Source organism: Lycium barbarum, chromosome 7, assembly GCF_019175385.1.
Source record: "Lycium barbarum isolate Lr01 chromosome 7, ASM1917538v2, whole genome shotgun sequence".
Taxonomy (NCBI): domain Eukaryota; kingdom Viridiplantae; phylum Streptophyta; class Magnoliopsida; order Solanales; family Solanaceae; genus Lycium; species Lycium barbarum.
In genome coordinates this window covers 10,646,637-10,659,508 of record NC_083343.1, presented here as the reverse complement: position 1 = coordinate 10,659,508, position 12,872 = coordinate 10,646,637, and the positions used below count along the sequence as shown (strand labels likewise).

At 35.1% G+C, this 12,872-nt stretch overlaps 1 protein-coding gene across 1 annotated transcript; it reads right to left on the bottom strand.

Annotated features, from left to right (window-relative positions):
- Nucleotides 1–577: 577 nt before the first annotated feature.
- LOC132601271 (uncharacterized) lies at nucleotides 578–1,956 on the bottom strand. Its single transcript, XM_060314371.1, has 4 exons — nucleotides 1,882–1,956; nucleotides 1,662–1,774; nucleotides 1,228–1,518; nucleotides 578–1,112 (listed from the first exon to the last, which is right to left on the bottom strand). Exons 1-4 carry the CDS (start codon nucleotides 1,954–1,956, stop codon nucleotides 578–580), a joined length of 1,014 nt encoding a protein of 337 aa, XP_060170354.1.
- Between the last annotated feature and the right edge of the window lie 10,916 nt (nucleotides 1,957–12,872).

The following is a 12,872-nucleotide window of genomic DNA, read 5'->3' as shown; positions in this document are numbered from 1 at the left end:
CGGCAGTATGTTGAAGTCCTATACCAATCCATCTAATAATTTCCTGTAGGCACTATTTAGAGAAGGCACATTCAAAAAAGGCATGGTGTACAGTCTTCTCATAGTGCCCACACATCACACATCTGTCATCTAAGCTTATGCCAAGGTGGTAGAGTCTTGCCTTGGTTATAAGCCTCTGATACATGGTCAGCCAGCTAATAAAGCCGTGCTTTGGAAAATTCCCCCTACTCAATACCCATCTTCCCCATAGCCAAACCTCTCTTTCTCTCATTCTCCATTTATACCCGCTGTCAATCGTGTATGACCCATTAGCACTTTCCCACCCATTCTGAATGAACCCAGGGGCAAACAAGTCCCTAATTTTGCAGAATTTCTTCCAGTACCAACAACAGTCCATTGGGTGGTAATAGGACCCCCACTCAGTATTCTTCAGGTACACATGACTGATCCATTTTACCTAGAGATTATTAGCCTTCTGAGCAATGTTCCATACATATTTAGCAATTGCAGCCTCATTCCACTTTATGCATTCAGTGATCCCCAACCCTCCTTCATGTTTTGCTCTACAGACCAGGTTTCAAGCCACTAGGGGACTTTTATTTGTTGCTACCTTTCCATCCAATAGAAAATTTCTGCACAGTGCAGTGATAGCTTTAAGGGCCTGCTTAGGAAGTATGAAAATTGACGACCAGTAGCTGTGAACATGGAGCAGTACAAAATTCACTAGCAATACCCTTCCAGTATATGATAGATGTCTAGTACCCCAGGTTTTTATTCTTGTAGTCACTTTGTCCAATAGAACTTCACAATCCATTTTAGAAATCCTCTTGGATGAGATTGGCACACCAAGGTATCTAAATGGTAGGACCCCCTTTGCATACCCTGTCAACTCTATTAGATCATTAAGGCTATGTGAAGGCATATTGACACTAAAAAAGTTGGACTTAGTCGCATTTGTGTTCAATCCAGAGGAGTTAGAAAAGGTTTTCAGTCCCCTTAGTAGCAGTAACACTGATTGGAAATTCCCCTTGCTGAACAGTAATACATCATCAGCAAAGCAGAGGTGGTTTAGTTTTAGACTTTTGCACTTTGTGTGGATCCCAAATCCTTTCCTGTTGAGCCACCACATTCATAATCCTAGTGAAATACTCCATACAAATAACAAAGATCAAGGGGGATATTGGGTCCCCTTGTCTTATTCCTCTCTTACATTTAATACTACCATACATTCCACCATTTATAGCTATGGAGTACTGGACAGTACTTATGCAATTCATAATCCATTTGATACAGTGGTGAGGGAATTCCAATGTGTATAACATTTTTTCGACAAATGCCCATTCCAATGTATCGTATGCTTTCTTCAAGTCAATTTTTATTAAGCAGCTGCTAGTTGATTGCTTTCTGTTATATAGCCTGACCAAATCCTGACAGATTAGCACATTTTGGACTATGGTTCTACTAGCTACAAAGGCACTCTGGTTGGCAGAGATTATGCTGGGTAAGACTGTCTTCAATCTGTTTAAAAGCATTTTAGACACCACCTTGTAAATTGTATTGCAACAGGCTATGGGCCTGTAATCCCTCACTGTTTCTGCATGAGTAGATTTTGGTACTAAAGTAATCACAGTATTATCCAAGCCTTAAGGATCTTTCCTGACCTGAAGAATTCTTGTACATTAGCTATCAGATCTCCATTTATAGTGTCCCAGCAGTCCTTGAAGAACTGGCTGCCAAAGCTATCAGGGCCAGGGGCTTTGTCCCCTGCTATGTCCTATAGAGATTTTTTCACCTCCAAAGCAGTAAAGTCTTTTATTAGCATCTCCCTTTGCTCAGCTGAAAGTACTGGGCCTTTTTTTTTTTTACAGTAGTACTGCATACATTGGTTTTGTGACTACCAGCTTTACCCAACATATTAGTATAGAATTCCACAAAAACTTCAGTTATGCCATTCATGTCATTTATAGTATTTCCAGTATTGTCCCTTATGGTAAATATTTTGTTGGTGTTTCTTCTTGCCTTAAGCATGCTATGGAAGAACTTAGTGTTTAAGTCCCCATGTGCCAACTAGTGAACTTTACATTTTTTGCTGCAAATATTGTCTCCTTGCTTGGCTCCATTTCTGGTAGTCTTTAGCTAGTTGAGCTTCAACAGTAATCAAATTAAGGTTTTTTGGATCTTGTTGTAGTGCAGTTTGACAAGTTTCCAGTTCAGCCTTAGCTTTGTCTGCTTTTACCTCTACATCTGTAAAGTGATTCCTGTTTATGGCTCTGAGAGTGGACTTGAGTCTATTTAGCTTACCTACCAGTCTAAACATTTGAGTGCCTTCAATGTTCTTATCCCAACTTTCCTTTACCAGTACCTAGAAGTTTGGGGCTTGACTTCACATGTTGAAGTAACTGAATCTGTATTGATTACTCTGTTGGCCATTATCCCAGTTAATTATTGCTGGGCAGTAGTCCATAAGTCCTTCATTGCCAAAATGTACCTCAGAGCTTGGGAGTGTAGTTAGCCAAGCTCCATTAACTAGCACCTTATGGATTCTACTATACACCCTACTGCTATCACCATGTTTATTGTTCTAAGTATAGAATGCACCAGAGGATTTAAGTTCTTGCAAAGAGCACACTCCCACACAAAGCTTGAAATATCTGATCTCTTACATTGAAACTGGTCTGCCTACTCTTTCATCTCTGTTGAGGACACAATTAAAGTCCCCCATTACTGCACAAGCTCATTATTGGACTATACCATATATTTGTTCCAATTCTTGCCATAATTCCCTTCTTAATGCCTGGTCTTTATACCCATAGACAATTGTCACCTGAAACTGTTGTTTAGTACCTCTATGTTCTGCCTCACAATGTATAACTTGTGCTGATGTCCTTAGTATATTTACATTGAAAAATTGTGGGGTCCAGAGTAGCCAATTCCTGCCACCATGGTGGTGTGGAAGGTTTGTACTGAAAGACCAACCGGTACAAAGGTTAAGAGCAGCTATTGATGTTTTTGGTCTTTTAACCTTTGTCTCCAGAAGCCCAAACAGACCAACTTTGCAGTTGTGCATAAACAGGTTCATTTCTCTCTGTTTATCCTGTCTATTCAGGCCCCTAGTATTCCAGAAGCCAATTTTATCCATTGGAAAGGGGGGTATCTCCTCCCCTCCCAGTACCTGGACCCAATCCTTGCGTAGATGGTACATCCATCTTGACACTACCCACCTGGATTGTAACATTTTCCTTCTGTTGTTCCCCTGTTCTCTTATCAGGGCTATTATGAGCTTGTACTTAATTCTGCTTCCCCCCACCCTCCCCCCTTTACAGGATTAGCAGGCTCATTCGTTTGTGTGCTGGTGGCCACTTCTATGTGATTTACTAGAGGTTCAAAGGTATTCCCAGTGGGGATGGACACCCCTTTTGGCTGCACTTGTCTCTTAGGACCATTCTGCATTGCCTTTCCCCTGTCATTCTGCACTGTCTTCCCTCTCTCATTCTTCTGGACTACTTGTTGATCTTGCCACTGACTTTGCTCATTATCAGGGGTCACTAGAGCTACATGTGCCCACTTCTGTAATCTTCTACAATTCTGCTTATCATGCCCAAAGTTTCCACAATGGTGACAAAGGATTGGTTTCCACTCATACTCCACCCGTAGCTCAATGATCTGCCCCAGTTCATTCTCAAACATCACAAATTCCGAGTATGTTTGGTTCAAAGGCACTTCCACTATGACTCTTACATACATAAGCTTATCTTTCATTGTCGTGGCTATATCTGCTTTAATAGGTTTGCCCACTAATCCAGCAATTTTAGTCAAAGGCGTTTATCCCCAATATTTTAGGTCCAACCATACCAATCGAATCCAAATAGGGACCTGCTCAACCATGACTCTGCTTAGTTCCATTCCTGGCTTCCATGGTTTCACCACTACTAGTTTCTTGTCGATGATTGGCATTCCCTCTTCAACTGCTTTAGTACGACTATCAACACTATGAAACCTTACTATGAAAACCCCTTTACTAATTTGGGCAATTCTATCTATACCCAATAGGCCCCAAAGTATTTTGAAATAACCTTCAATTATAGTCAGTGGAAGGTTCGACCCAAGTACAAAGCACACCACCGCTGATTGCCAGTACTCAATTTCTTCCTTCACATCTTCTATTGTAAGTTTGACACATCGATCAGGTGATTTCGTTTCTTCTAAGTCAAACCTCTCATCTGGAGGTGTGTGCCCTACCACTTTACTCCATGATTTAGGGGTTAGGGTTTTAGTGGTACCTGAATCGCTGTTCGAGTTCTCCATCAAACCAATCTCATCTGCCCTCAATTATTTACCATCACTTTGTGGTGCGGTCGATTTGTTTCGGATGTTGATATCCGCCTTTCCTTTTGCCATAGGTGTGACCATTAATGGCCCTATCGGTGTTGTATTCTACAATTGCAGTGGTGTTACTCCTTGTAGCACATTCAGTTACTCCTTGTAGCACATTCAGACTTCGTTTTTCTTCACATCTCCTGATTGTGGTACTCCCTTCATTCCGATGGTCGCCGGTTGATTTTGTGTTTCTCCTTGCCCTCTCCCTCCAGTATGCTGCTTCTTCGCCATCCAGCCTTAGCTGAGAGAAGCTCTCATTCTAGAGAGAGAAAGTGTCTTGCCAGTTTTTTTTTTTTTTTGGAATTTTTGAAGTTGGAGTTGTGTTTCGCCATAATTTTTGCAAATAATATTTAGTTATTGAAATATATTTTTTCTAAAAAATATAAAATATGATTTATACCCCCAATTCCTAAAAACTAGCAAAACTATCCAAAGCAGTTACTCCCTCCATTCCATATTAAGTGACCTTTTAGGCCTTTTATTTTATTTCAAAATAAGTGACATTTTAGGATTTCAAGAATATTTTGGAAAAATTCTTCCAAAATTGTCCTTGTTTCAATAATCATTAATTACATTTTCTTTTTCTAGGCATTTAATTATATAAGCACAATATTTTATGTCAAATGAAATGGTGTTCACATTATCTGTAGTATCATGCTAGCATAACTCTTCTCCTGTATATCAAAACGAATAGTAGTCACTCCATGAAAATAAATTTTGAGGAGTCATTTGAAATAGTTCAATACTCCATGGATATGAAAGTTGAAGAATCACTTGAAATAGTTTGACACTCCATGGACATGAAAGTTGAAGAATCACTTGAAGTTCACAATTTACAATTGAAATTTTTACATCTTGTGATTTTTGTTCTAAAGTTTCATCTATTAACTGTATGTACTCCAAGAGATTCATTGAAGTCATTAAGCTTTGTTAGTTGAAGGTTTAAAGATACTCCCTCGTTAAGTGTTCATCCAACTAAAGTTTTAATTACCTACTACTCAGTTGCAATGTTAACTTAAAATATAATTAGGGGTAAGTTAGTAAAAACACTCCTAATTTTCTAGGAATTAACAATTTCTTAAGGGGTGTGCATGAGCCAAAAGAGTCACTTATTATGGAATGGAGGGAGAAATAAACATGACCAGTGCGTAAACACTGCCTATTAACGCCACCTTGCACTTTTACTCCATACAAAACCCAACAAAAACTAAACCAAGTAGATGTAAACACTACTAATACTAGAAAAAGATTCAAACAAGGATGGACCTAGAATAAAAAAGCATGTTTCCTTCCCCTATCGAAGCTGATTCTTCAGTACAAAACTAAAATGACCCAGTGCGTTTCTTTTCTCCTACGAGCTACTATATACTATTACACTTAGTCAATTCTAAATATCATGTCATGACCCAAATTACTGATCGTGCGGGCACCTACTTGATTACCTCCTAGTAGGCGAACCCTTACCAACCAACTCATTATTGAAACTCATTTTTCCATTCAATAGCCGATAAACGTAAACATTAAGTGAGAAAACACAAATGACACTCTTTATAAAATTAGAGTTTACACTTTCTCAGGACCTAGTCTTGACGTGTACAAGAACTTCTATAATACAGAGGAATAAACTTAAAATAATTAAAACGACACAAATTCTGCCTTGGAACGAGATGCTCAGAAGCTGTAGGAAGATCTCTGCCATTGCAACTAAGTGAAACCTTCAAGCAATAACCTGAAACACATATACACTCGAAAAAGTTGTAGCAAGAGTAGTATCAATACACCACACGTATCGGTAAGCATCATAGGCCGACTAAGATTAGTTCACGCAATATGATATAAAATTAATCAGAATAAATAGATAAGTACAGTCGCCACACCCTTTTAAATCCTACTCATACTTTATCAGTTATTTTCTGATTAATTTGACAAGTACTTTAATATTAATAGTTAAAAATATGAAAAATATTTTAAATGACTTACAATAGATATTTGCATTTATTTTGCCCAATGAAATGGAAAAATATTATCAAAATAATTTTGTAAAAATCATTTTGGCTCATAAAATACATATTTCACTCTGTTCGAGATTCAAAAATTCTGGGTAATTAAAAAAAAATTATGAAAAGTCAAAAATTAAGTGTCAACAAATACATAATCCTCGCTGCATGCGGAGATACAAGCCCTACTAAAAGGACTACAAATCCTTGCTGCATGCGGAGATAGAGGCCCTACTAAAAGGACTACAAATGGCCCAATCAAGAAATCTATTACCACTTCTCGTGGAATTAGATGGCAGAAGGAATAGCCATTCGAACTCACACAAATATTCTCCATGATTGCAGGTCCCTAATGACGACGCTGGGAATCCAAACGGCGACACAGATCTACAAGGAGGCAAACAAAGTGGCGCATAAGTTGGCGGAGTTAGGAGCAAAGACAGAAGACAGCCAGATGGGACCATCTAAATTTTGGGATGATCCCTTATCCTTTTATTGCTTTGACTTTTGGTTTCTCCCAGCTACATTATCTGATTCCCCCAAAAAGGAATAACTTCTCTTCCATTGCATGGACAGTTGCACTCACGACTTTATCTCCAATCATTTCATTCGGGCGGAATGTATTGCATCTCATGTAACATTATCAGGAGAAGCACTCCTTACCATAATTTTTTTCTTTTGCAGGCTCATGATAACGGAGGGATGAAGGTCCAAGGGCGAAAAATTACATTGTTTTATACATGATTAAAATTAGTTTTTGCGTATATATATATATATCTATATCTATAACTATATTATATTAAAAGCATGAACTTCCTAACTTAAAAGTTAAATTACTAACCTGTCCTTCCAAGTAAACCCTAAATATCCACTTATTCAAGCGTTAAAAAAAAAAACAAAGGAGCGAAGCTTTTCATAACGTTGCGTCTGTTCTGAAATATCATTGCTTCAGTAAAGGGTTGATACATTTAGTTTTTTTCTCTGGCTTCTACCACTCAATCGACAGGCAATTTTTTTTTTTATCACTTTTCCTTAGAGTTTTGGTGCTATAACTATTCTGTCCACCTTTTTCCTTGCCTAAATCCTTGGCGCGCACTATCTTCGGCAAATCAACTGTGTAAGTTCTCTCATTGTCTCCTTCGCTTTGTCTTCTAGAATTCCTATTCTTTCTTTCAAGATAAAAAAACAACAACCCCATTCTATAAATGTTATTTTTCAGGCTTCTAGATATTTTTTGTCTTTCTTTCTTTCTTTGTTTGAATGATTAACTCCACAATCTTTTCAGTGAACAGCGATTCCATAAAGTCAGGGATAAAGTCAGTCTAACGGTTTTCTGCTTCGATTTTAATTGTGTTTGCTCATCTATATATCGTTTTTTACAATTTCTTTGGATTGGTTATTATATATAAGGTTGGTCATCTATAGTTTTTGGCATAACTCCTTCGTGTTCTAATTGATCCTATGTGATGATGCGCATAAATTATGATGTTTTATTAATCTACTGTGTATGTGATCGTTACAAAGTTTATGTAAACTTAATTTGGCTAATCATATAATATAAACTAATGTGGGGAGTAAAAGATTGTAAAATTTAAAGCAACAAGTTGTATAATTGGCTCCTATATATTCCTATATTTTCCATCAACAACAATTATAGCCATCTGCCTTGACATTTTGCAGGAATAGCGGACCCCGATACTCACCTCAAAGTTTAGTTGTATTTTCTAATTTTTTTTACCTCACTTATTCGATCTTTCCATTATGGCTTGTTTACACCTCGATACTTTCTAGGTTTAGTATTTACCATGATTTAATGAAATGTCTTTGAGAAAGTGAAGAGGAGAATGGTGCCAATGTAAATACTGGATCATGAAGTTGTTATCTTACCTGACTTGTTATTTCCTTTTGGCTAAGCAAACCTGAAATCAATCCTGTTTATATTAAAATTATATGGTACTATTTTTCTGATTTATTTATGGTTCTAAACAATAGAACAAGAAGAGGAGAGGGAAAAACAGGCCACCAAAGTAACAACTATCAAGAGAGGGATAATAATTCATCTTTTGATCACCCATTTTTGGAAAATCATTTTTGAGGCCTTCTGCCTTATACACACAAAAGATTGAATTTACTGAATCAAAAGTCTTATATATTTTGTCACGATCACCTCATATTCACTACTTTGTTCCAATTAACTTCTTAAATTTTATTATATGCTGCACCAACGGAAGTTTTTCACAAGATGGGAAAATAGATTAAGAGACCTTTCTAAAACAAACTTCTTTCTGAGTTTTCTCGGCCAAAGATTCAAAAGAAAAAAGAACCATTGAAGTGTTGTCTCTTGTGCAGCTAATAAGAAATTATATGATCTACTATGGTGTGTCTTTATATTTATTTTGTAGAAACCAAAATAAGAGAATCACGAATCTCATTGCAATTATAACAGTAAAATCACACCAAAATAAAATGAAGGATGCCTAGGCTTATGTAATTATTAAACGATTTTTTCTTTTAAAGGTAAATATTGGATACTAAAGTCCAAATTTTCTTTTTCAATGTCTTGTACAATATTCTTCTCTTAAGGATAAAATGTTGATACATTTGAAAGAAATTCTAAGAATGATGAAATGTTTGTAATAATGAACACATTTGATAAAGCTAAAAAAAGATGCAGAATTTGCATAAGGAACATACTCTAGCTTTCGCACTTTCGGGATGAATATCAATCGACATTAACTAAGAGTGACTAGGTGACATGAAGTCTTTGATTTATAATATTGATATCATTTTACAACCACGTACTATATGACTCGGAAGTCAAAATACACGTGCAACGCACGTACCGAGAAACTAGTTATATTAAAAGCATGAACCTCTAAACTTAAAAGTTAAATTACTAAAATACCCTTCTTTAAAAACCATAATTTTGCTATTTATTTTTAAAAACAATAGTGTAGAAACTAGCCCAAAACCGCTCTTGGATACGAATGATGTGCCCATTCATTGAAAACAAAAACATGTCTCCTTCAATAAGAAAAAAAAAAAAAAAACGATTTCGCGGTGTTAAAAGGAAAATGGCGTTGACACTAATCCTTGGTTGTGAATTGTTCTTTGCCGCTTCAACACTCGCTGGTGTGACACTAATCGTTTTGACCAATAGTTGTTAGTCAATTTGCATGTCTGTGAATTTTCTTTTCGTGTACTCATTCCCACCCTGCATATATTTAGACAGTTTAATTTTCCACATATTTAATTGTTCTTCAACCCCTACTATCTAAAAGAGATGGTTTATTTAGAAGAAACTAATTTTGATGAATTTAGTTTAGACTCAGTCGACCGACCGCCAGAGCAACAAAAGAGCGAAAGGATTATTGTTACAAGAAAAATTTTAATCTAAATAATTATAGTCATCAAGGAATTTTGTACCACATGGATGCACATCCATTGAAAAAAAATACAATATGAGTTAATTCATTACATCAACACCTTGGCTATAATTTATAATGATTAAAAAATAAAATCCAGTATGCAATGTCCGAAGGAATTTCTTATATGGCCAAAGCCTTTCTCATGGATACCATTAGTAGAAATATATATTTGAAAGTTAGTAGTTGTTATTCCTTCACTAAAACGCAAATTACTCTGGTGTAGTGAAATGATATAAGTATATTATTTGATTGAATCATATTTATACTTGAACGTAAGTATGTCATTTTGAGATCAGATGAAACAAAATGTGAGACTTCTATTTAATCATTCTTGTGGCTTTCATTAAAGGTTGAAGACATAAGTACATAACTATTATGATGAGGTAAACAATAATTTTTTAGTTGTTCGATTCATGTTAACAACTGTGATAAATATTCCGATCTTAGATGTTCTTATGTCATCCTAACATATGCACATCACGTTGTGAATTGCACATTAATACGACATTGTGCCTTTATACTCGTCTGCATGCATATAATGACATATATTGAAGTTTGTTGATACATAAAATATGGGGTCAACTATATTCTCTGCAAATTATTTAGAAAGTCAAAGTTTTATGATGAAAAAGGAGTACTATTTAAGCTTATAGAGTGTTATTAGTCTTCTATTATAATTTATAACACACACAACTAAGAACTCAATAGACAAAACTATTAAGAAAATTTATTCGGTGGTAGGATATTTATTATTTAGTGTAAGAACATGGATGATGGATCGTTTTAACGTGAGATATTCGGCGTTGCTCTTTTAAAGAAACTTAACCTCTTAAGTCGACGTCATGTTAGGTTTTACTCGATAGTGGAATTATTGTTTGGCTGAAGTTTCTGTTTGTAAAGTTTTGTGCTTGTTTGGAACAAACTTTCAAATTTTGTTGTTCGGAAACGAACTTTCAATTGAAAATTGCTATTCTTTTTCATATCATACAGATTTAGTATTACATTCAATGTAAATTTATTTTATATACTACTCTAAGATGTTAGTTGGATTATGCGGTTGAAAAAGATTGATACATATTTGTGATTGTATCATTAATCTTATTGGGTTAGGATTGTACTATATAGAGAAGATTCATTTCAAAATGTGATTGTCAGCTTGAGCTCAATTCTGCTTCTACGTTTTTAAAGCTACTCTTATTTAAGTTAAGTGCAAATAAGTGAATAACTTGTTTGGAGTTGGAATTGTCTGGAGATGTTTTCATTCATGATCCAAATATACACAAATATGTACACCTCCATCCAAAAAATTTATAATGGTTTTGTATTGTTGAAAGCCAAGAGGCAGAAATTTTAGTGAGAATATTATCTTTTCTAAAAAATTTATAGGTCTTTATGAATTATTTTCGTCCATTTGAATGGTAGTAAATATTGAAACTACTTATTGGAGAAGAAGGGAGCATAAGAAGAGAGATAATAGTTATTACAAATGAAAGGTAAATATATATTACATAATTTTTCAAGAAAAGTATTCGATTGATTTACTACATAGATAAGTAAATGTTATTTATGAAATTTGTAATTTTAAAATGTAGGTATGATACACTAACTAGGGAACTCTATGAAATATCAACTATTCATGTTAATAATGCGCCAATCAACCTGACAATTCAAAGAGTAATAGATCAAGCTCCGAAATAAATAATTTATGTTTTAGTCCGCACATAGCAAAATTTTAACTTATGCTAATACAATTACATTACAAGTCATGGCTTCCGAAGCTTATGGGACTTTTAAAGTTTGTTGCTTTCAAATTCGGAGTTAGTGCATTTTTAATAATCTTCTTGGTAGCTTACTTGTTCCACGGGAAATGATCTTATTGTTTAGGATATTATATATTTATTAATTGTAAAATTTATATTGATATTATTTTCTTAAATCATATACTATACAACTTGATAAACACGTGCAACGCACGTGTCGAGAAACTAGTTATATATTAGACGTTGAACCCCCTTTTGGCTTCTTCGTGTGTTTACTTTTTCATTGAACCCCCTTACTCAAATCCTGAGTCCCCCGCTGTTCACAAGCATTCGAGATCTCTAGTTAAGGGTGATGAGTTCCTATATATCCATCCACTACGGACGTTTTGGATGGATACTGCAGTAAGTAGTTCGAAACAATTTCTAATATAATCAGTTTGATTTCCAAGTTGAGAAGAGGAGAATAGTAATAGCAAGTAAAGGAGCTTTTCTGCACCATTTTAGGTCCTTGACTTTGTTCTCACAGAGAGTCTGATAGATTCGCAAAAAAAAATTGAAATTGAAAGTGCCCCAAAAGGAAAAGAAATCAAGAAAGTCCATGCCACTAAAGAAATCAGAGGAATATAACCAGTTATATTTTGAAAAAGAAAATGATCCTATAAGGAATTTATGTATTTTATTAATTGATTTGATGTTAGCATGCTAAAATGTGTGACCATTTGAGGGAGTATTTAATTTTTATTTTTAACGTGCCCTTCACGTGCGAACCTGATTCTTTTTCATGCATGCGTCAAGCACATGAAAATTGTTTTTGATAATGGATGCTAATAATATTCAAACCCAGAACCTGCTTTGATACCATGTTAAACTATGCGACCATCTACTTACTCTAAAGACTTAAGATCTTAGAGACATAAATTTTTACTTAATTAATTATGTTTTCACTATAGAGAAATAAAATAATTCTCATTATGGAAGGTAATCTATACAGAATATATATTAATCTAATTCAAGGAGGCCATTTAATTTATTTCTAAAGCCACTTAATCTCAATAAATATCTTGAAGCTGAATATGGTCCCTAAAATGCAAATTCTGCATATGTAAAGGGACAGGTCAAAAGAATCAATAGATCACACGTTAAATTAGGAGATAAAGCTGGAATACTATTTCATATTACATGTGCTTGCCTTGCTTGTGAACTTGAAGTTATAGAGCATATTGATTCACACTAAATTATGAGGTAAAGGAATAATATTTCATGTTGCATGTGAATGTTTTACTCGTGGACTTAGAAGTTATAGAGAATTT

Excerpts from the sequence above, each read along its gene's own strand:
- LOC132601271 (XM_060314371.1), bottom strand. The coding sequence starts at position 1,956 with ATGAATGGCATAACTGAAGTTTTTGTGGAATTCTATACTAATATGTTG. Across the intron at positions 1,775-1,881 it reads CTGGTAGTCACAAAACCAAT|GACATAGCAGGGGACAAAGC; the intron begins GTATGCAGTACT and ends AAATCTCTATAG. Across the intron at positions 1,113-1,227 it reads ATAGCTATAAATGGTGGAAT|GAAAGGATTTGGGATCCACA; the intron begins GTATGGTAGTAT and ends GTGGCTCAACAG.